At 36.3% G+C, this 20,765-nt stretch overlaps 4 protein-coding genes across 7 annotated transcripts in view; 3 read left to right on the forward strand and 1 right to left on the reverse strand.

Moving 5' to 3' along the window:
* snrpd3 (small nuclear ribonucleoprotein D3 polypeptide) overlaps positions 1-1,716 on the forward strand; it is a 3,765-nt gene extending 2,049 nt beyond the window's left edge. For 3 of the 4 annotated variants that reach the window (XM_081349795.1, XM_081349794.1, XM_081349796.1), the window contains exon 5: positions 67-1,716. In XM_081349795.1, coding sequence (XP_081205921.1) covers positions 67-131 — 65 coding nt within the window. In that variant the 3' untranslated portion in view covers positions 132-1,716. The remainder of the gene's footprint in view (positions 1-66) is intronic. The other variant, XM_081349797.1, reaches the window with a different exon arrangement.
* p2rx4b (purinergic receptor P2X, ligand-gated ion channel, 4b) lies at positions 720-7,511 on the forward strand (the record flags this gene model as incomplete). Its single annotated transcript, XM_081349791.1, has 12 exons — positions 720-859; positions 1,603-1,750; positions 1,890-1,961; positions 2,043-2,115; positions 2,192-2,288; positions 2,375-2,455; positions 2,645-2,786; positions 6,660-6,796; positions 6,888-6,981; positions 7,083-7,148; positions 7,246-7,350; positions 7,476-7,511. 12 exons carry the CDS (start codon positions 720-722, stop codon positions 7,509-7,511), a joined length of 1,191 nt encoding a protein of 396 aa, XP_081205917.1.
* Positions 7,512-10,762: 3,251 nt separating this feature from the next.
* p2rx7 (purinergic receptor P2X, ligand-gated ion channel, 7) lies at positions 10,763-17,827 on the reverse strand. Its single transcript, XM_081348751.1, has 13 exons — positions 17,586-17,827; positions 17,232-17,379; positions 16,523-16,594; positions 16,231-16,303; positions 15,936-16,029; positions 15,611-15,691; positions 15,281-15,422; positions 13,749-13,885; positions 13,581-13,671; positions 13,427-13,492; positions 13,252-13,356; positions 13,014-13,121; positions 10,763-11,788 (listed from the first exon to the last, which is right to left on the reverse strand). The coding sequence occupies exons 1-13, from the start codon at positions 17,702-17,704 to the stop codon at positions 11,243-11,245; spliced, it is 1,782 nt and encodes a 593-aa protein (XP_081204877.1). The 5' UTR covers positions 17,705-17,827; the 3' UTR covers positions 10,763-11,242.
* Positions 17,828-19,166: 1,339 nt separating this feature from the next.
* Positions 19,167-20,210, forward strand: LOC308680478 (taste receptor type 2 member 40-like; the record flags this gene model as incomplete). The annotated part of the gene is made up of 1 exon (XM_081348608.1): positions 19,167-20,210. One exon carries the CDS (start codon positions 19,167-19,169, stop codon positions 20,208-20,210), a length of 1,044 nt encoding a protein of 347 aa, XP_081204734.1.
* Positions 20,211-20,765: the final 555 nt, after the last annotated feature.

The following is a 20,765-nucleotide window of genomic DNA, read 5'->3' on the forward strand; positions in this document are numbered from 1 at the left end:
AGAGAATTAATGTGACGTTATTTATAAAGATGATATCAAGCTGTGTTTGCATTAATGTTTTTTCAGTGGCTGCCAGAGGACGTGGACGTGGTGGACCAGGACGGGGGAACGTATTCCAGAAGAGACGCTAGTTTTATATTGATACCTTTTTTTTACTGTAAACTTAACAGAATTTTTTTTATTCATAATTTTACCAGCATTTTGGTTTGATCTATTTTATAATGTTCATTTTATGCTTCGAGAAATAAATGGGCGATTTTTCTATTTTTCAATTGATTATGTGAGGGTTTTTTTTTTGGAGGGGGCAGAATTTTTTGTTAACGTTTATAATTTTGTATACTGTATTTATCGATCATGCTAAAAGAGCTGTCAAGCACTGAGATGCACACATTTTAGTGCATTTTCTGTTATAATTATAGCATGTAAGGTGTTTAGGAGGTGTTGGTCATTGCTGAGAGGATCCAACCACTTGATTTTCATGGGTTTTACACGGTTGTAGACATTGGCTTGCAAATGTGCCGAGTGCGAATGCTACTGGTACTGTTTAACCAAATACATGCAGATGGATAGCAGTGCTAATCTTAACACATCCATTGCTCCTGTATGATAAGAAACTACATTCAAAGCATGTGTAAATTCTATAGAGAAGTGTAGTAGATCTCAGGCTACAGAAAGACGCATAGTATTCTGACCTTACATCAAGTACTGTTTCTTCAGCAATGGGCTCTAAGTGCAGCTGTTGTGTTTGCCTCGACTGTCTTTTTGAATATCAAACACCTGTAACGCTGGTTATTACTAGCAAAAAACTAGGATTCCTCTTCAGACTGATAGAGTTCTTGATCATCGCCTATGTTGTCATGTGAGTATATTTTGAGAGAATTCATGGCCTTTTTGTACTTCAAAAGAAATATTGATTGCATCTACTTGTATTCATTTCATTTTGAAGTCACTTTGAATAAGAATGTAATTTGATTTAATTCGAACGGGGTGTCCATTCCTGCTCCAGGAGAGCCAGCATCATGCAGAGTTTAGCTCCAACACTCTTACCTCCAGGAGCAGGTTTGTACGCCCTGAATTAGAGTTTGACAAGCCTATTGTTATACAGTACTGTGCAAAAGTCTTAGGCACGTTAGTATTTTCGCCAAAAAATGGTTTTAGGCCAGTTATTTTTTTCTTTTACTGTGGCATTTTAGTAGCAAATATCAGTATACATTTCCAAACATTCATTTTGCCAAAAATTTTAATAATCCAGTGAGAATTTTGTATGCAGAAGGAGTCTGACAACAGCTGGTACTCCACATGGAGATCTGATCTCACCATCTGTCTGTGATCACATGAAAAAAAATGAAACGGACTAAATATAGAAAAACTGCAGCAACGATTCCAAGACACTTGAAGAAAGTTTACATTTCCAATGATATTTCCTACTGACACACTACAGAAAAAGATAAAACCAATTTCTTAGGGTGAAAATATTAACGTGCCTAAGACTTCAGCATAGTATTGTATATAACTTAAACATTTAAGCCTGTCATGTTCTCAGTGAAATTCAATGCAGTCTTGACTGTTCAGGGTAACTCCATATCTGTATACTTTTTAAAGATATGTCTGCTGGTATCAGCGCGCTTACCAGAACCAAGACTCAGTGATCAGCTCAGTCAGCACCAAGGTGAAAGGAAACATTTTGACCAATTCATCCATTGAGGGAGTTCATGTTTGGGACGTATCTGAATATGTCATCCCACCCCAGGTATCTAAATTGACAGAAACCCATTGCACAGCAAATACAGTGGTTTCTCTTCATTTGAGTTAATTCGTTTATCCAACAGACATGCATTTTGTAGAAATTAATTCCACATTCAAGCATTTTTTTTTTTTTTTTTTGGTAGGGAGAAAACTCTTTCTTTGTGTTAACAAATATGATTGTCACTCCTGGCCAGACCCAGAGCAGCTGTCCTGAGGTACGATAAAACAGATTTGCATATGTCCACTCTCACAAATAAAGAGTTGCATGTTGCATTATGAATGATTCCTTTTTACAGATTCCAAGTGAATTCACTAATTGTAAATCAGACAGTGATTGTAAAGAGGGATTCAATGAAATCCGTGGCAATGGTGAGTTTTCATGTTCTGCATAATGCTGCACGATATTAGAGAGATCAATAAGCAATCTCTGTGATCCTCCTCGCAGGTGTTCAGACTGGCCGATGTGTACAATATTCGGATACAATCAAAACCTGTGAGGTGATGGCATGGTGTCCACTTGAAAATGATACCATCATCCCAAAGTGAGTTTCTTTAGTAAAAGTGAACAAGTTTGATGCAGTTTGCACAATTGAAACTGGGTATATTAATATAGTTTGTGATCGCACAGACCTGCTCTACTAAGTGCAGCGGAGGACTTCACAGTGCTCATCAAAAACAACATACAATATCCAATGTTCAGTTTCAGAAAGTAAGTTCATTCATTTGTAGGTCATGCACTTTAATCATAGATGAACAGAAACAACATGGTAACATTATGGTAATCATTTAAATCTAAGGTCTGCAAAGATGACTGGTTGAGAGAGAAACATTATTTTAAATTAAAATTTGAGTTATGTCAATCTGATCCTTTCAATGTCATGTTTTGTGTTATTTCTAGGCGAAACATTCTGCAACACATCAACTCCACATACTTAAAAAACTGCACGTTTAATCGTAAAACAGACCCACACTGTCCTATTTTTCGTCTGGGGGACATTGTAACCGAGGCAGGAGAAGACTTCAGCGTCATTGCTATTAAAGTCTGTATCTTCAATAGTGCTATACAGTTGTAATCAAAATTATTCAACCCCTATTGCAAGTCAGGTTTATTAGCATTCAGTCTATAAACAAAAGTAATTGAAATAGCTCAACACAACAAATGTTTCAAGTGGTTTCCCCAAATTCAACTGAAAATGCAACTTTTAATGGCTTCTGCAGTCTAAAAATTATTCAACTCCCTGAATAGAATCCCTCACAACAGCACAAATGTGCATTACAGGTGTTGTCTCGAGCACATCTGATGCAAACTAATCACGGGCTTCATTAGTTGCACCAGGTGTGCTTGAGCTAGAACACATGGAATACCTGAACTGGCTAGGTTTGTTGAGTGTCACGTTTGACTGCATGTTAGAAGTCAAAAGAATGGTCTAAATAGTTAAGAATATATCATCGGCCTTCACAAACAAGGAACAGGATACAAAAAATATATATATAAATGTATAATAAGATAGCGAAGGTACTAAATGTTCTTAGAGAAACCGTAGGAAGCATAGGCCACAAGTTTAAAGTTAATGGAACAGTGGTTACACTACCTGGACGGGGCAGAAAAAGGAAGCTATCAATAGTTGCCACAAGATTTATGAGAAGGCAGATTCAGAAAAACCCTTGAGTGATTGCAAAAGACCTGCAGTAAGGCCCCATCCACACTACTGCGTTTTAGTTTAGAAACGGAGAATTAAAACGAATATGATCTCCGTCCACACCAGCGTTTTAGCTGCGTATTAGAATTGATCTCCGTCCACATTAAAACGACTGAAAACGCGGATCACGTGACCATTCACCAACACTGGGCATGCGCGTGCCGGTGTAAACACAACTTCATTGATAAAATTATCCCACCATGCGCTGGTTCTTCCCGGGTTAACCCAAAACCGACGCTCCATGTACGGTCGATACCGCCGCTGCACATGGGAATTGTCACAGATCGCTCGAATAATAGCTTGCCTAGGCTGCATGTAGGCAGTTATAGCATTGTAAAATGCAGAATTTACTCGCTCAACAGCTGTTAGCAAAGATATACGCCATGACTGATGACACCCAATCATAGAGCCGAGCGTGAGCCTCTACTACGTCATCGTTATCTAAAGTCCTCCGTTTTGACCCGTCCACACTAAAACGCCCTTCGGAGATTCAAAACGAAACTTCTCCGTTTTGGGTCTCCGTTTTAGTGTGGACGGGAGGTGCAAACATAGCAAAAGGTCTCCGTTTTTAAACGAAAACGCAGTAGTGTGGACGGGGCCTAAGACTTGGTGGCAACAGGCACTGAGGTTCCAGCTTGGACAGTAAGGCGCATACTAAACTCATGCGGTTTCCATACCAGAACTCCAAGACGTACACCACTACTGACCCAAAAGCACAAGAAAAGTCGGCTCCAATTTGCTCAAAATCATATAAATAAGCCACAGAAGTTTGGGGATTCTGTCCTGTGGAGCGATGAAACAACTTTTCTGCCCTATGGATCAGCGGTATGTCTGGAGGAAGAAGAATTAAACATGCTGAAAAGAACAATTCGTCTACAGTCTAGCATGGTGAGGCTCGGTGATGCTCTGGGGCTGCTTTGCATCCTCTGGCACTGGAAACCTGCAGCGTGTGGTAGGCAAGATGGATTCATTGAAGTATCAGGAAATCTGTTAGGAGAAAACGTCATGCCGTCAGTGAGGAAGCTGAAGCTTGGGCGTCATTGGACCTTCCAACAGAAAAATAATCCCAAGCATACCTCAAATTCCACCAAGGCTTGGTTGCAGAAGTAGTCCTGGAAGATTTTACAGTGGCCATCACAGTCACCTGACTTGAACCCCATAGAAAATTTCTGGTGGGATTTGAAAGCGGTTGCAGCACGCAGACCCAAGAATATTACTGAACTGGAGGCCATTGCTCATGAGGAATGGGCTAAGATTCCTCAGAAGCGCTGCCAGAAGCTGGTGTCTGGTTATACATCTTGTTTGCAACAGGTCATAAAAGCAAAAGATTGTTCTACTAAGTACTAAAGATGCTTGCCATGAAGGGGTTAGATCATTTTGAGACTGCAGACATCATTAAAGTTGCATTTTCAGTTGAATTGGGGGAAACCACTTGAAACATTTGTTGTGTTGAGCTATTTCAATTTCTTTTAATTTGTTCATTGCAAACAGCTGAAAGTCTGTACATTTTGCCAATAAACCTGATTTGCAATGGGAGTTGAATCATTTCGATTACAACTGTATATCTGTATTACTTATACACTACTGTTCAAAAGTTTAGGGTCACAACAAATATTTTTTTTAATACAACATAATGGATTCAATATGATTTATTGCTTTTATTCAACAAGGATACATTCAATTATGGCTGTATAGTGACAGTAAAGACATGTTACAAACGATTTCTATTTCAGATAAATGCTGTTCTGTCATGATAACTCTCAGACTGTTTGGCATGGTAATATGACAATGTTGAAATGTTTGGTCTTTGGCGGAATAGATCTAGGGGTATTCCAGAAAGCAGGTTATGTGACATAGCCGGGTATGTTTAAGGGCAAGGATAACCTCAACTTTCGGTCCCAAAAACGGAGATAACTTTCATGGTATGTAAGTTGCCATAGCAACTTTCTCCGGAGCAGGCTCTGTTTCAGAATTAGTTTACTTCAGAGGTGTTCAGCGCATGTGTGCCCTATTGATGAGGCTCCAGTGGGCATAACAGATTGCGCACAATATTATAAATAGTTATATTGATATATGCAAAGCACTATTAAAACAAGGTAATGTTTATTTTTTTAGTAAAATATATATATTAGCATCTCACACATCGTTAATCTACAGACGTTTTTTTTTTTTTTTGCAACAGGATGTTATAATGTATTTCTATAATAAAAAAAAAACATTTATGATGTATCTTACCTTTCAAGGAATGTACAAGTAAAACGACTAAACATAAAAAATAAACTTTTACAGCCATGTTATCTTTACAAGCACACACTTATTTAGTTTAATCAGTCTTTCTTTGTATTGTATAATTAGCATCAAACAAACAAAGTAGTTCTTATTCACAGTGATTAAAGATTATTAAATAAAAAAGATTGAACACTGATTGCACAACCACTAAATAGGGGCGATATTCACCAAGTATGTAAATCGACATTAAAAGTAGTAGTATGGCGTGCTTTTCTTAGCGTTCGTTTCCGTGGTGACTCATCCGTCGCTCTGTTGAGAATGTCTTGTGTGTTAACCGTGAACATACTCTAGATTAGAACTTACTCCCGGATGCGTTTTTGGAACCAGCATACTTTGAGTAAGCAAGGATTGGGTTAATCAACTAAGAGTTCAGTGTATGTTTGACGGTATAACCTTGCTTTCTGGAATACCCCCTTGCTGCTGCTGGCTGGGGGCCCTGATCACCCTGTCGGGGTTTATTTTGTGATGTACATTATCACTTACTTATTCAAATTTGGTGAACCCCCTGCACCCCTGGTTAAGGACCTATAACTAAGCCATCTATAGTTTCATGAAACATAAATTTGTATTTCTTTCTACTCAACAAAGAATCTTGAATTTTTTATTTTTTTTTATAATGGTTTATATGGTTGACCAACATTGATAACATAGCTTTTTCTTAAGCACCAAATCAGTGTGCATGTATATATATATATATATATATATATATATATATATATATATATATATATATATATATATATATATATATATATATATATATATATATATATATATATATCCCCTAAATGCAGTCTTGTTAAGCATAAGAGACTTTGTTCAAAAACCAACCCCAAACGTTTGAACAGTAGTGTATTTATTTTTAGTATTTTACTTTTCTTTACTTGTATTTTACTTGTAATTGACTGTGTTTTAATGTTTAAGGGTGGTATTATAGCGATTTTCATTGACTGGAGTTGTGACTTGGACTTCCCAGAACACTTCTGCATTCCAAAATATTCTTTCAGCAGACTGGACAACAAAAATCCTGAAAATAACGTTGCCCCTGGCTACAATTTCCGGTACATAGAAAATTTCAATTTTTGATTGTTACATTTTGTATCTAAAGCTATCTTTATTTCTATTGGATAATAATTTTGTACTTTCCCACAGATATGCTAAATATTACAAAAACAATGAAGGCATTGAAACACGGACATTGATAAAGGGCTTTGGAATTCGCTTTGATGTGATTGTGTTTGGGAAGGTTTGTCTGCTAGTCTCTAAAGCAAGATATAACAACCAGCATCTTAGTCAACCTTCAGATTTGTTTACTCTGTTTTGTTTTGTTTTGTTTTGTCTCTTTAGGCTGGTAAATTCCATATTGTGCCCACTATTGTGAATCTTGGGGCCACTCTTGCCTTTCTTAGCTTGGTAAGCACAAGTTAATATTATTTTTTTTTTTTATCACCTATTTGAGTAAAATGGCTTTGAATCAAGTATTTTCATATTGTTCCTGAATTTCTCCCAGGTGACTGCTGTTTGTGACTGGGTCATGCTTACTTGTATGAAGGACCGTGACTATGCCAAACATAAATTTATTCACCTGGACAAAAAAAGTGAAGGTGTTACACTGGTGAGTAAAAGTCACTTCAATTTTTCTAAATGATTTATTTATTGTTTTGCAAAATTATATATGTATATATATATATATATATATTTTATATATATAATATCTTTTTTTTTTCTATACTTTTATAGAGCTCCATGGAGAGCACCTCATATGGGACTCAATGATGGAATGGACTGGACACTTTCACTGCGCTTGAAACCATTAGCATCAATATACATATAAAATAAAATTATATATATATATATATATATATGTATGTATAATATGTATAATATATATATATATAATATATATATATATATATGTATAATATAGATGTATAAAATATATATGTATAATATATATATATATTATCTATATATGTATAATATATGTATAATGTATATATATATATATATAAAATATGTATAATATATATATCTATATAATATATATATATATATATTATAATATATATATATATATATATATATTATAATATATATATATTATAATATATATATATATTATAATATATATATATATATATATATATATATATTTTTTTATATATATATATACTTTTATAGAGCTCCATGGAGAGCACCTCATATGGGACTCCATGATGGAATGGACTGTACACAATTTCACCTCCGCTTGAAACCATTAGCATCAATATACATATAAAATAAAATAATATATATATATATATATATAATGTATAATATGTATAATATATATATATATATATAGTATATATATTATATATGTCTAATATATATATATATATATGTATAATATATATATATAAAATATAATATATGTATTATATAATATATGTATAATAGTTGTGCTGCTTAAAGGGTCATTTCACCCATTTGAACATTGTTTTTTATTTAAAGTGGGTCATATATGTAGTCGAAATGTAAAATAATTTTTGAATTTGGTGCCTTCGTGACCGAGAAAAGACAAAAAATAACTTCAGAACGCATTTGTATGAAAGACAACAACTCCCACAATGCACCACATTGCACAGCTCCGCAAGCCCCTCCCACTAATCCAGAAAGCGCATATCTGCCTATAAGAGAAATCACTCTTCCGTCTACAAGGCTAGCTACTACCAGAGCTTGAAATTCATTTCACATTCACACAAAATGTCTAGTTAGTTGGCGAACTCATATAGTGCATTACTCCTCGTTTGTATTTTTTTCGAAAAGGTGAATTATTGCGTGGTACCTGGATGTTCAGTCAGAACATATGCGGTGCGAAACTAGGATAGTTCACAACACAAACGTCCGTGTCCTCGTCTGATTCAGAGATTTCGTCCAAGAGAAATTGTCATCGTTGAAATTCTTTGCCGCAGACGGACTCTATCTCTGTGTTCGTAGCGGTTCGTAGTTGCATAGTGAGATCACCGGCGCCACCAGTCCACCCTAACTCGAGCCAGTCCGGGCTCCTCGTCCGCGGCAGGCAGGTCTTCTGCCTCGGCTGCTCTTCGCTATAATGCGGCTTGTAAAGGTAGCCACAAACACCTGATTCAAGCATCAGACTTCCGAAATCCTCTTCTTCTATATCATATTGAGCACTCTCCTCCGCTATTGTCATAACTGTACATCTGTCTCCACAGCGCCTGTTAGCTTATAGCAGGGGTCGGCAAGTAACTTTGGCCGCGGGCCAATATTTTTTTTAGCCAGTAGATGGCGGGCCAGCTACACAGAGTAGGCCTATGGATACAAATTAAATACTCTTATATAGGCCTATAATTGCGGAATATGATGGGTCCGTCACCGTCCGTGGATCATTCATTCAATCGTTTTTTTTTTTTCAAATTAAAACCAAAAATAAAAAGATGAAAAACGACTTGTTTTTCCATTATTTATTTCCTAAACTGAAATGAAAAAAAAAAAAAATAAGGACGGGTTTTCTGATTTTCTGATTGTGCTCAGATCAAAAATAGAAAAAATGAATTACTGGATTAGACAAATTTAAATTTTGATTTTTAAGTTTTAATTTAACACCTTATGCATATATCAAGGAAACCATTTTAAACAGATCAAGTAGGCTACTATTGTGGTAACATATTACAGCCATTTTAATAAAGGTGTGAATAGCAATCATGCCTCATTCCGTACAGTCCGACTTTTGAACTTTATTCCTTTTTTATTATTATTATTTATTCGGGGACACACACATACACACCTAAGGTTTAAGGAGGTCTGCGTGGGACTGTTTTTTTTCGTCCCGCTCCCACAAGGTTCTATTCAGCAACCGCTTAAAATACACTCGGTGTTCACCCGCTTTATTTCCCGACCTGACGGGTCCACAAAATTTAGATCTCGTTTCCATAATCTCACATTCAAATGTCTCTAATGGAAAGAAGGAGATTGGAGTAGCCTATAATAATTATAAATGCTATACAAAAATTGTGTTCGTGTCAGTATAAATATTAGGCTATTTTAACATTGTACTGTCAGCAGAGAAAAAAAATGTCACAGAAAAAAAATATGAAATATAAATAACATGAATTAAATAGGACAAAGCCTATCACTCAAGTTTCTAAGCAACATAAACGAAAATCATATTGCCCTACTGACGAAATGAAGTAGGCTATTTTCTGTCGGACTATTTCAAACATCCTTGCAAAAAAAGAATGTTGTTGACTGACAATGGTTTCAGTACCAAACAGCTCCTCAGAGCTAGGTGTACAGGCGGTCAGAATTAAGTGCGGATACGCTGTCAAAAGATGTCGGGAGTTGGCTATTGTCAGTCAGACCGCACGCTCCGTCCAAAGTACACCAGAGTTCTGACCGCTACCGTCTTTTGACGCGCGAATGGACACAAAGTGGTCAAGCGTATAACTAGACGCGGCAGGCGCGAATTTGACGCGCTATTCACGTCCGTTGTGAACGCACAGTTATACTTTAAAACGTAATCCCGCGCCGCATTATTCCCTATGGGCGTTTCACACAGTATGCGGCGGTGAAATCGCCGCGCGACTACGGCTTTTCTCAAGTAGTGGAAGAGTTTTGTACAGCATTTAGGACTGCCAAAATAATCCGGCGGGCCAGAAAATATTGCTGACGGGCCAGTTTTGGCCCGCGGGCCGCCAGTTGCCGTTCCCTGGCTTATAGCTTCAAACAAGATGGAGGATATTGCTTTCAGTTTCAGAGAGTAAAGTCCCACCCACTGATCTGTAATAGGTCTGTAGCGTGAGCGCGCCCCACCCTGGGAAAGATGAGAAACTAGTGTCTGTAGTCTTAACAGAAATCCCCCCCTCTAACACTTCCTCCTACAATGACGCAAAATGACGATTTTTGCGTCATTGTAGGAGGAAGTGTAAGAGGTAAATAACAGATTTCTCCCATCTCAGGGGAAAATGAGAGAGTGTTGCACGACCATTCAATAGTATGACTGGGTTTCTAACAATGCAAAGCTTAATGCAAATGGGTGAAGTGTCCCTTTAATATTTTTGTGATAGGCCTATATTATGCAGCACAACATTTCAATTAAATACATCCTTCCTAAATAAAAGTACTGATTTCTTTACAAAAAAAAAAAATCTTACTAAATTTTATCCGTCACATTTGATTAATACATATGATAACATACTTATTGCAGTTTATGAGTGTATCAGTGTAAATCATTAGTAAACCATTTTGGCTGTACATGCTTGACCTGGATTAATTTTTTATTTTTTTTTACTTCAAAGGCATTTGTCTTAGTAAAAACTTAATGACATGATCATGTTTTTGGGGTTAATACGACACATAGTTTGTTTGCTTTGCAGGTTAAAATTGTACAAATGACCAATCATATTCTGTATTATTGATTGTAGTTAGTATCATTCCCTTTTATGCATAATCATAAGACATTGTCATTCTGATTGAATATCTAATCATAAAACAAATAAAGTCTATTATCTGTTGAATTCTGATGGTACGGCCTGATAAAGTCTAAGGCCACTGTATTTCCCATCAGGGCTTGGGTATTCTGCTCTTATCCTCCATATGCAGCAACTGGGTATTACTGGAATAGCATCTCTGGGTGTGCTGTCACCAAACCGCCATCTAATGAATTGAGCATAGGCTCCATGGCGCAGAGCCTCCTCTTGCAGCTCTGCTAGGGGATCCACATAGAACAAAGTGGTCTCCAGGACTGAGCGACTGACAACCAGTGTTGAAAAGAGCGGGGAGGAGGTTATGCAGCGCCCTTTTCCTGATCGACAGCACAGCTGCTCCTGCAGGATGTCTGAAAGCCGGCAGCAGCCACACTGACACCAGGCCGGACACCCAGACTGTGACATCTCCAGTAATGGTGTATCTGCGCTCTGTCCGCTGCTGTGCCTTCTGGGAAGGTTTTTGTCTACCACAAGTCCACCACTCTGTCCATTCTGTACTGGCTCACTTCTGCTTTGGTCACACTGCAGAACACTCATCAGAGTCTTCATGCTTGCCAAGTCATTCTGATAGAGAACAGACCAGGGCTATTATAAGTAACTAAGGGTAGGTTTACACGACAACGATGTACTAAAAACGGAAAAGTTTTTCCTTTGAGTTTTTTTGCTTATAGACGACAATGTTGTTAAAACGATCCCCGTTCACATGGATCCGCGAAAACAATTAAAAATGCTGTATTATGCATCCAGGCCAGTAGTTGGCGATGTAACTTTGTAAAGAAACACAACACCCCTATAGACTGAACATGTAATATGCATGAGCATGACGTCTCTTTTTTTCACAAATTCGCGTTTTTGTAATTTACACAAATGATAACGGCATAGTTTTAAAAAATTATGCATTTTCAGGCCCCCAAAACACCTTTGTCATGTAAATGAACGGCCAAAACGCATAAAATGTTTTCCGTTTTTAGTTGAAAATGGTATTGTGTAAACAGCCCCTAAAACTAAAAAACTTAAAATATTAAAAACAAATTTTATTTCAGCTAGTTGGTGAAGCAAACATTTCTCATTTTCATTTAGTTTAACTTGTAATACAAAAAAAAAAAAAAAAATTAATATAAACTATATAGACATTTAGACAAAACTAATTCGAATACAATTTTTTTTAAAGAAATTGGAATTTTTTTAAATAAGACCTAATTCAAAGTATAAAAAATTAAAAAAAAAATTAAAATGAAAGTCATCATTTACTTACCCTAACATTGTTCTAAATAAAAAACCTAGATACATGAATGAATTCAAAACTATTTCAGTACATACAGAAAACTGACGCTTAAGAAAGCACTAAAGCATGTCAGCGAAATGGTACATGCTGCTTGCTGATCATTTTCACAGTATTTTAACACCATTTTCTGATTTTTTTCAATAAAATAACCATAGCAAACCAGTGTAAAAGATTCATTGATGGTGCACAGGATTTTGCCATTTACAATTTTACAATATTATTGCTTAAATAACAGGTTCTTTTTTTTACCAAAAACAACTCTTGGGAAGAGTGCTTGCTGACGCTTCTGGGTTAAAGTGAGTCAGAATGTACTGCCATTGTATTGAATTTGTTGTGTTTTGTGGAAAAAAGTATGTCATACAGGCTTGTAATGACATAAGAATGAGTAAATGATGACAGAACTTTCTTTTAGTACAGTTTTAAAACTAAAATAATGCTTGCTTTAGATTTAAAAACAAGCATTCATTTACTGGCAAGTGTGACAATATAATTTGGTCATCTTACTTTGCGCTGGTGTAAGGAAAGGGGTTTCGTCTCCTGTAGTCTTTTCTTTCTGGATTTTTTCACCACCCTCAACATGTCCTCATCCACAAATGACACACAAAGAAAGCACTGCAACAGACACATTACAACAGGTTAGATTCATACATTCAGGATCCCAGTTACAGCTTGTTTAAAGCATTAACAGTGTGAAAAACCTGCCACACAACAAACTGAGTCAGTGTTTTTAATGTGTGTTCACCTCTTCTCGGTCCTGAATGGCCTCAAACTTCCTCTCAGTGTAGGTCTGCTTTGCCTCTTTGGAATAACAGCCGGTACCAATAAGCCAGTCCAGGAATATTGTTGTCTAAAGAAAACTCAATGGTAAATATTTCATTATTTTAAAATCACCATCTGACGGCTTAAGGGTTACTCACAAGAGCATAATACGAGAGCGTGGATCCAATGTAGATGATTAGCTGAATGATGCTGAATTTTCCAGCCTGTGAAGAATATAGAGCACTCTTTGCATGTCTTAAAATCCAAAGCGAACATGCACAGTTATGACAATATAGGATAATATGATCTCACCTTCCCAAACACCATCACATCAAACCTAATGCCATACATTTTAAAGAGCGTCCTCTGCTCCACACCATTCACTGTAGAGTATCTTGCAAACCTATAAAAAATAATATCTTTAAGAAAGGAATGTTTAATAGTTCACATACTTTTCAATATGATTTCAGTTGTTCATACCTGAAGTTGAGCCCAGGGTACAAGGTGCGGTTGCTTTCTTTTTCGTCCAAGCGACGGAACGTGTATTTGGGCAGACAGTTGTGAAAAATGCGGTTCAGGTCACAGTCCCAGTTGATCTGGATCCCAATTACACCACCCTGTGAAGTAGATACATGGACAATGCTATACTGGCATGCTTTATAACTAAATTACACAAATACACTACCGTTCATAAGTTTGGGGTCGGTAAGATTTTTTTTTTAAAGAAATTAATACTTTTAATCAATAAGTATGCATCAAATTGATAAAAATTTGCAGTAAAGACTTATTTAATGTTACAAAAGATTTCTATTTCAAATAAATGCTGTTCTTTTTAACTTTTTATTCATCAGAAAATCAGAAAAATTGTATCAGTTTCCACAAAACCGGACGTCGAGGTCACTTCAGTGATTTGGGAAAAGCCCGTAAAAGTCCTGGCAGAAAGCGATGCATAAGGATGTAGTGTAATGACGCCCAGTTCCAGAAATGCACTAATATTTTGTTGGTAATATTAGTTTGCAACAATTATTAGTTAACACTAAGTTGTCAACACTTCGGAAAAAAATAATACAAAAATGTTGGATATACTGGCTTTCTGCCAGGACTTTTACGTGCTTTTCCCAAATCACTGAAGCGACCTCGACGACCGGGTTAGCGGTAGCATTAGCCATCAGGTAAGTGTTATTTAAATAAACTCCTGATGTACTTACAAACTTTCCAATGCCTTGTTTTATGAGTAGAGAACCTATTTGTACTACTCTAGAAATTTGGTACCATTCTGGGCATTATTAGTGGGGTATTTTACGAGATACATCCTAGGTTCCATTAGCGCCTGCACTAAGCCATTCGGCTGATATCTCTAAATAAGTTCTAATTTTAATAATGTCCAGCGAAGGGAAAAAAGGCTTCTTGGGGGGAGGGGGATAGGGGTGTTTGGCTCAAGGTCATGGTGCAAAGGACCCTAGGTTGATTTTACTCCGAACCATCCCTTTAAGCAGGACAACTGTTTTCAGCATTGATAATAATAAGAAATGTTTCTTGAGCACAAAATCAGCATATTAGAATTATTTCTATAAGTTCATGTGACCAGGGTTGTTATCACTAACAAACATTAACTGAAATAAAATAAAATTTTAAACTTAAATAAAAAAAACTTAAACTTACTTTATTTCAGCTAGCTGCCGAAGCAACATTTTCCTTTAACTTTCCTTTACTTAACTCATATTACTAAAATAACTAAAACTAAAACTAACAAAAACATCTATATAGACCTTTTTAACATTAAAAAAAAAAGAATATTAATAAAACTAAACTAAAATTAAAGTGAAAACAGAAGATATATAAAAATATTAACAAAAACTATAATAGTATATCAATGATACTAAAATAACACTGCATGTGACACTGAAGACTGGAGTAAAGGCAGCTTTGCCATCATAGGAATAAATTACAGCATTAGAGACTTTTTTTAACATTAGTGTATATTTTAGTGTGCTTGAACGAAAGGTATTTACCTCCACTGCCATCTCTGAAAAGTTCTCCTTGGCCGCACTCACAATGTCTCCCAAACGGAAAATGGGGCAGTATGGATTTTTGTAGCCGTTATAGATGCAACCCTTAAGGTCAGTGTCCTTCATTTCAGGGAGAATGTTTCTTCTAAGACAAATAGATAAATGGATGTCTATATGATCAGTTTTTGAATAATGAATATTACCCTGGGCTTCCTTCTGGCTAGCATTTACTTCAAATACTGCTAACTGTTCACATATGCTTAAAGAATGTTAATGCACCAAATTTGTTCAGTAAATGTCACAGCATTTGCTACTGTACAACTAATGTACTACCTTATGTAATTAAAGGCTGGAAATCTGATGTTATTCTTGATCAGCACAGTGAAGTTTTCTGCAGATGCTAAAAGGGCAGGTCTGGGGAAACAGAAATGAAAGCCTGACATAAGAAAACATCCGCATACAGAATCTCAGTTTATGTAAAAGTGGCAAATAAAAGTGCATGTTCCTCAAACAGGTTCCTCAAAGGTATCTATGGCAGCACTGGTAAGTTTGAACTGCAGTGTCGACTGTTTTACCCCTTTAGCAGCATTTCTCTATTGCCAAATAGCTTTGTTGTCACAGTATGTTTATTGAAAAGTAGCATTGCACATTACAGCACCTGGGATTCTTCTTGTTCTCAATGGGGCACCAAGTTCTAACTTCACATGTTTTCCTCATTATGTCCAACTTCACACAAGCACCTGTTTGAACACCTTAGAGGCAAACACAGGAACAGACCTCAGATCATGGAAAGACTTCAGATAATGGTTTAGGCTTTCACTGAAAAATAAAAAATACAGCTTGGGTAGTATTATTCAAATATTCAAACAAATGATTGATTGGTCTGGCATTGAAATGTTTCCGCATAACAAATCTGCAGCCAGGGCACAAATTGCATCTTCATATAACATTACCATGGTTATGTTGGTCAGACAACCCTTTCTCGCAGTCTTTGTCTGTTCGACACAGCTTTCCATGTGGTGGGATCTGAAGTAGAACATATGAATGGTAGAACAACCAAGTAGAACAACAGAAGTAGACCATCTGTTGAATGGATTATATTTGGCTTATAAGGAAAATGGAGATTGAGAGGAGATTCATGGAGATAGAATCATCACTAAATATAATGGGCCAAAATGGAAATAAATCTTCAAGACTTGAGATATACTTTGTATTGCAACTGAAATAAAAATTAACTGCACTTACCTCTGGGCAATTACCTTGTTGTTGGTTCTTTGTGACTATGACATTTGTCGCAACAAAAAATGAGTTTTTTCCCTGCCGAAATAAAACAAGAACAACATTTCATGACTTTTTAACTTGTTTTCAAGAGTTATTGGAATATAAACCTAAATCTACTTAAGAACAAATTTATTGTGGTGTAAGAGAACTGGAAGAGAAGGCAACTCTATGAGAAAACAAACGAAGTTAACATCTGAACTCTCTTGCTATATTAACATCCCCATTCGAGACACGATCACACTTGAGTTGATTTAATTCAAGTGTATAGCCTACATATCCATGTGGGCTACACAAAATATCTTGCCTCGAGTAAGCATGAGTGTGACCGCCTAAGATTACCTCTGTTTAGTGACCAAAAACTGACGAGTTTGTGATCGTGGGCCCGCATTATATTAATGGCCGGGGGACCCTGTGCGACTTTGGCACCCGAATGAACGAAGATATTAAGAGTTAAATAGAATAAGCAAACGTGTCACTATTCTATGGCATTCTAACCTAAATTCGAGGTCGTGATAAAATGGAGTCAGATAAAAGTTTAATTGGAATTAAATTACTTTGCCACGATGAAAAGACAGTAACACACAGTAAAACCTTCACCCGCTTGTCGTTGGACTGACTGGGCAGGCCTTACAGTGGTATGAAAAATAATAATAAATGGTGGTACTAGTGTTACCTGCGATGGTCCACTGTAGTCCACCACATCCCACACGACTTTTCCAATGTCTGGTATAGATATCTCTGCCACTCCCTTAACCTTTGTGGTGACAGAACTGACCACTAGATCATACTCTTGATATTCCTTGTTCCATAACATCATGATACTGGAAAGTAAAGGCATAAAAATGACTTAGGACTCTGAATTAATAATTTAATTTTCGTCAGTAACGTTACATCTAAACACAGCATAACACGTGTAAATAACACACACTATCAATGAATGTAGCCTACATGAATGAGCTCTTGTTATTAAATGTTGCGGGGGCGACAAGCCTGAACAACAGCGGAGACAAACTGCTCAGAAACTTACCAAATGAACATCAAGATCACTCCGTTAAAGGTCCATTTCAGCGACCCAAGTCTGACGCTGTTGATTTTGACGAGTTTTTGTGTGTCATATTCACAGAGGTTCAGCAATATGCAAGGCATGGCGGTGATTTGGTAAACACAGGGGAAGAATGACTGCGGACAGTGCGGAGTGCAGCTGGGCTTGAGGTCGCGCAGAATAAGGTCACATGGTCTATTGAAAGACAGTTTATAAGGAGGTTGAAAGTCTTTTCACTGAGACAAATGTAGGCTATTCAAAATTACTACATGTATATCCATTTTTATTTCGGAACTATGCCGCAGTTTTTAAAGATAATTTAAATATATTCTCAATAAATATATATTTTTTATATTTCATTTTTATGCAATTTCATTTTCATATTCAAACTGTACATTTTAACCTAAATGTAAGATGCTAAATGTATTCAAATTTAATTTATATTTTAATATATTTTAATTGCATTTTCATTTCACTCTACCATTCACAGTGGCCCAGAAAAAAATAAAGAACCTCATGAATACAAGGATTATTCCTGCCGAAAATAAATAAAATAAAATATTGAATAATGAAATAATATTCTCAACAACACTACTGTTTAGAAGTTTACAGTTGGCAAGATTAATGTTTTTGAAAGCAGTGTCTTATGCAGGCTGCATTTATCTGATACCATTATATAAATATATATAAGTAATATTGTGAAATTTTAAATAACTGTTTTTTATTTGGATATATTTTAAAATGTCATTTAGGCTATACCTGAAAAGACAAAGCAAAATTAGCAGCCAATATTTCAGTCACATGATCCTTCAGAAATCATTCTAATATGCTAATTATTATTATCATCATCAATGGTGAAAACATTTTTATATTTTTATTAAACATTTATTAAATATTTTTTGTGGAAAGAAGATAGAAATCATTTATAACATTATAGAAGTCTTTACTGTCACTTTTTACTGTCGCATCAATTTAATGCGTCTTTAATGCTGAATAATTTCTTTTAAAACTCTTTTTTTGTTAAATGAACGTTACTGTATACTGGACTTGCTACGATATTGTACATATCAAATCCAATTTAGCTTATTTAACACCCTGTATAGAAAAATCTATGAGGTTAAATTATTCCCCATCAATCCATTGTCCCATTGTCCCTACAGTGGAAAACTCAAGTCCCTACATCTTAGGAGATTTGAATAGTAAAATTTTACAGACTGCATTTTATCATTCCAAGTACATCTAAATAGCAAACAAACAAGGATTTGAATAGGCAAATTTCAAACACTGATAACATGATCATTTAATACTGATTGTATTGTGAAAACAAATGTAGTCTCAGTGTGTAAATGACATGCATGAGTTGTGTATATTTACCATCAGCGAAGACAATAAAATAAAATCTCTTGTTTTATAATTTTGTTTTATGTAAGCTGAACTGTAATGAACATGGTGCATTTCTCTCATTTTACCTAATTTGTGTTTTCAGCTTTGAACAAAGCCTGCTCTGATTCACTCACGCAAAGCCACTTTGCATATGAGATTCATTCCCTGTTTCTCTACAAGACAATGCGCATCTCTCCAGATCTCATATCAGTGCAGGACTCTGGTTTGTGTGCTTCGCTCTCTGAAGAGAACATCATGATCTCGACCTTAATTGAGCACGTTCTTTTTTATGTTGGACTTGCGCTTGTTGGTGTTTCTGGAAACTTATTTAACCTCATTTTCACTATACAACAGCAAGTGAAGACCAGGACCATTCAGACTGTGGGTCTGATCCTGAACGTCATCTCCATCAGCAACATTATCTTGGTCCTCGCCACCTTCTCATTGGTGATGGGTGTTTTTCAGAATCCCCAAATTTGGTGCATCACACCATATCCTTTATCAATCCGGATCGAATTGTATCTGATGATAACTTCCAGCTTTAACAGCTTCTGGGCCATTGCATGGCTGAGTCTCTTCTACTGCATCAAAGTCGTGAGTTTTACGTCTGAGTGCTTCCAGACACTGAAGAGGAAAATCTCGTCTGTGATCAACGCTGCAGTGCTGCTGATCTGCTCTTTCTCCTTCTTGTTTTGCACTCCTCTGTTCTCACTTGACATTACAACTTCACTGGATGAAAATGACAACGTGAATGACACCACTAACATGACCTGTTCGCAGCCCATTTTGACTATAGGTATTGACACAAATGCATACGCGGGTGCTGGCATTTGTCTCCTCTGCCCGATCCCTCTGATGATCATGCTGCCGACCTCTGTCCGAATGGTCGTCCATCTGTGCGCCCACACTCTGGCTCTCCAGAAGAACAAGACCCAGGTGCAAGGATCTGACTCGTACCTCCTGGTGTGCAAAATCACCATCTCCCTGGTGGGAGTTTATCTGTCCACTCTATTTATTGTGTCTTTGTTCATCATTAATCGGTTAATCGGGGGACTTGTCACCTACCAAATTATGGCCGGTGCCTTTAGTTTTTACAGTGGCATGACTTCTTTACTTCTGACAGCTTCAAACAGGCATCTAAAAGACAAGCTCTGGAGTCTGTTCTGTTGTAGGAAGGCACAGGAACAATCTAGCAAAAGCCAGACAGTTGAGACAGGGGATGTTTGATATGATAAGGACTGTTTACCAGGTGACTTGATTTATAGACAACTAGCACTCACTGTAATATTTTTCTGATTTAGAAGAAGTTGCTTTGGACAAAAGCATTAACCATATTTGCGTCAACACCAACGCACAACAACATTCTCTTTATTATAAGCAGGCACTGCAGTTTTGTCATCTGCCACTTTAAATGCTCAACCTCTTTAAAAGCTAGCTGAATTCTGATTGGCTGTCAATGTTTTTATCCTTCATCAGCTGGAATTTTTTTTTAAAAAGTGATTCAAATGATATTGTGTGTCATTATTGTTTTAGTTGTGGTGTGGACTTTGCTATTCTTTCAATTTAGAATAATTTGTAGAAAAATAGAAAACAAAAACTTGCCATATATCTTTAGTGTTACTGCTATATCATCCTTGGTGTGAATGTGCTTTAATTCATATGCATTTATACAACCTTGTTAAATATTTACATTTTCCCATGAAACTGGGTTGTAATAACTAGAAACAAGTTAGTATTTATTTAATATAATATTCATATAAATTGTTCTTGTAGAGTAATGAA

Source organism: Scardinius erythrophthalmus, assembly GCF_964197995.2.
Source record: "Scardinius erythrophthalmus genome assembly, chromosome: 20".
NCBI lineage: Eukaryota > Metazoa > Chordata > Actinopteri > Cypriniformes > Leuciscidae > Scardinius > Scardinius erythrophthalmus.

Bases quoted from the DNA above. Each gene is read 5' to 3' on its own strand.
- p2rx7 (XM_081348751.1), bottom strand. From the start codon at position 17,704: ATGCCTTGCATATTGCTGAACCTCTGTGAATATGACACACAAAAACTC. The intron at 16,595-17,231 runs GTAACACTAGTA...TTATTTCGGCAG, and splicing joins ACTACAGTGGACCATCGCAG to GGAAAAAACTCATTTTTTGT. The intron at 13,886-15,280 runs GTAAATACCTTT...TCTACTTCACAG, and splicing joins TTTCAGAGATGGCAGTGGAG to GGTGGTGTAATTGGGATCCA.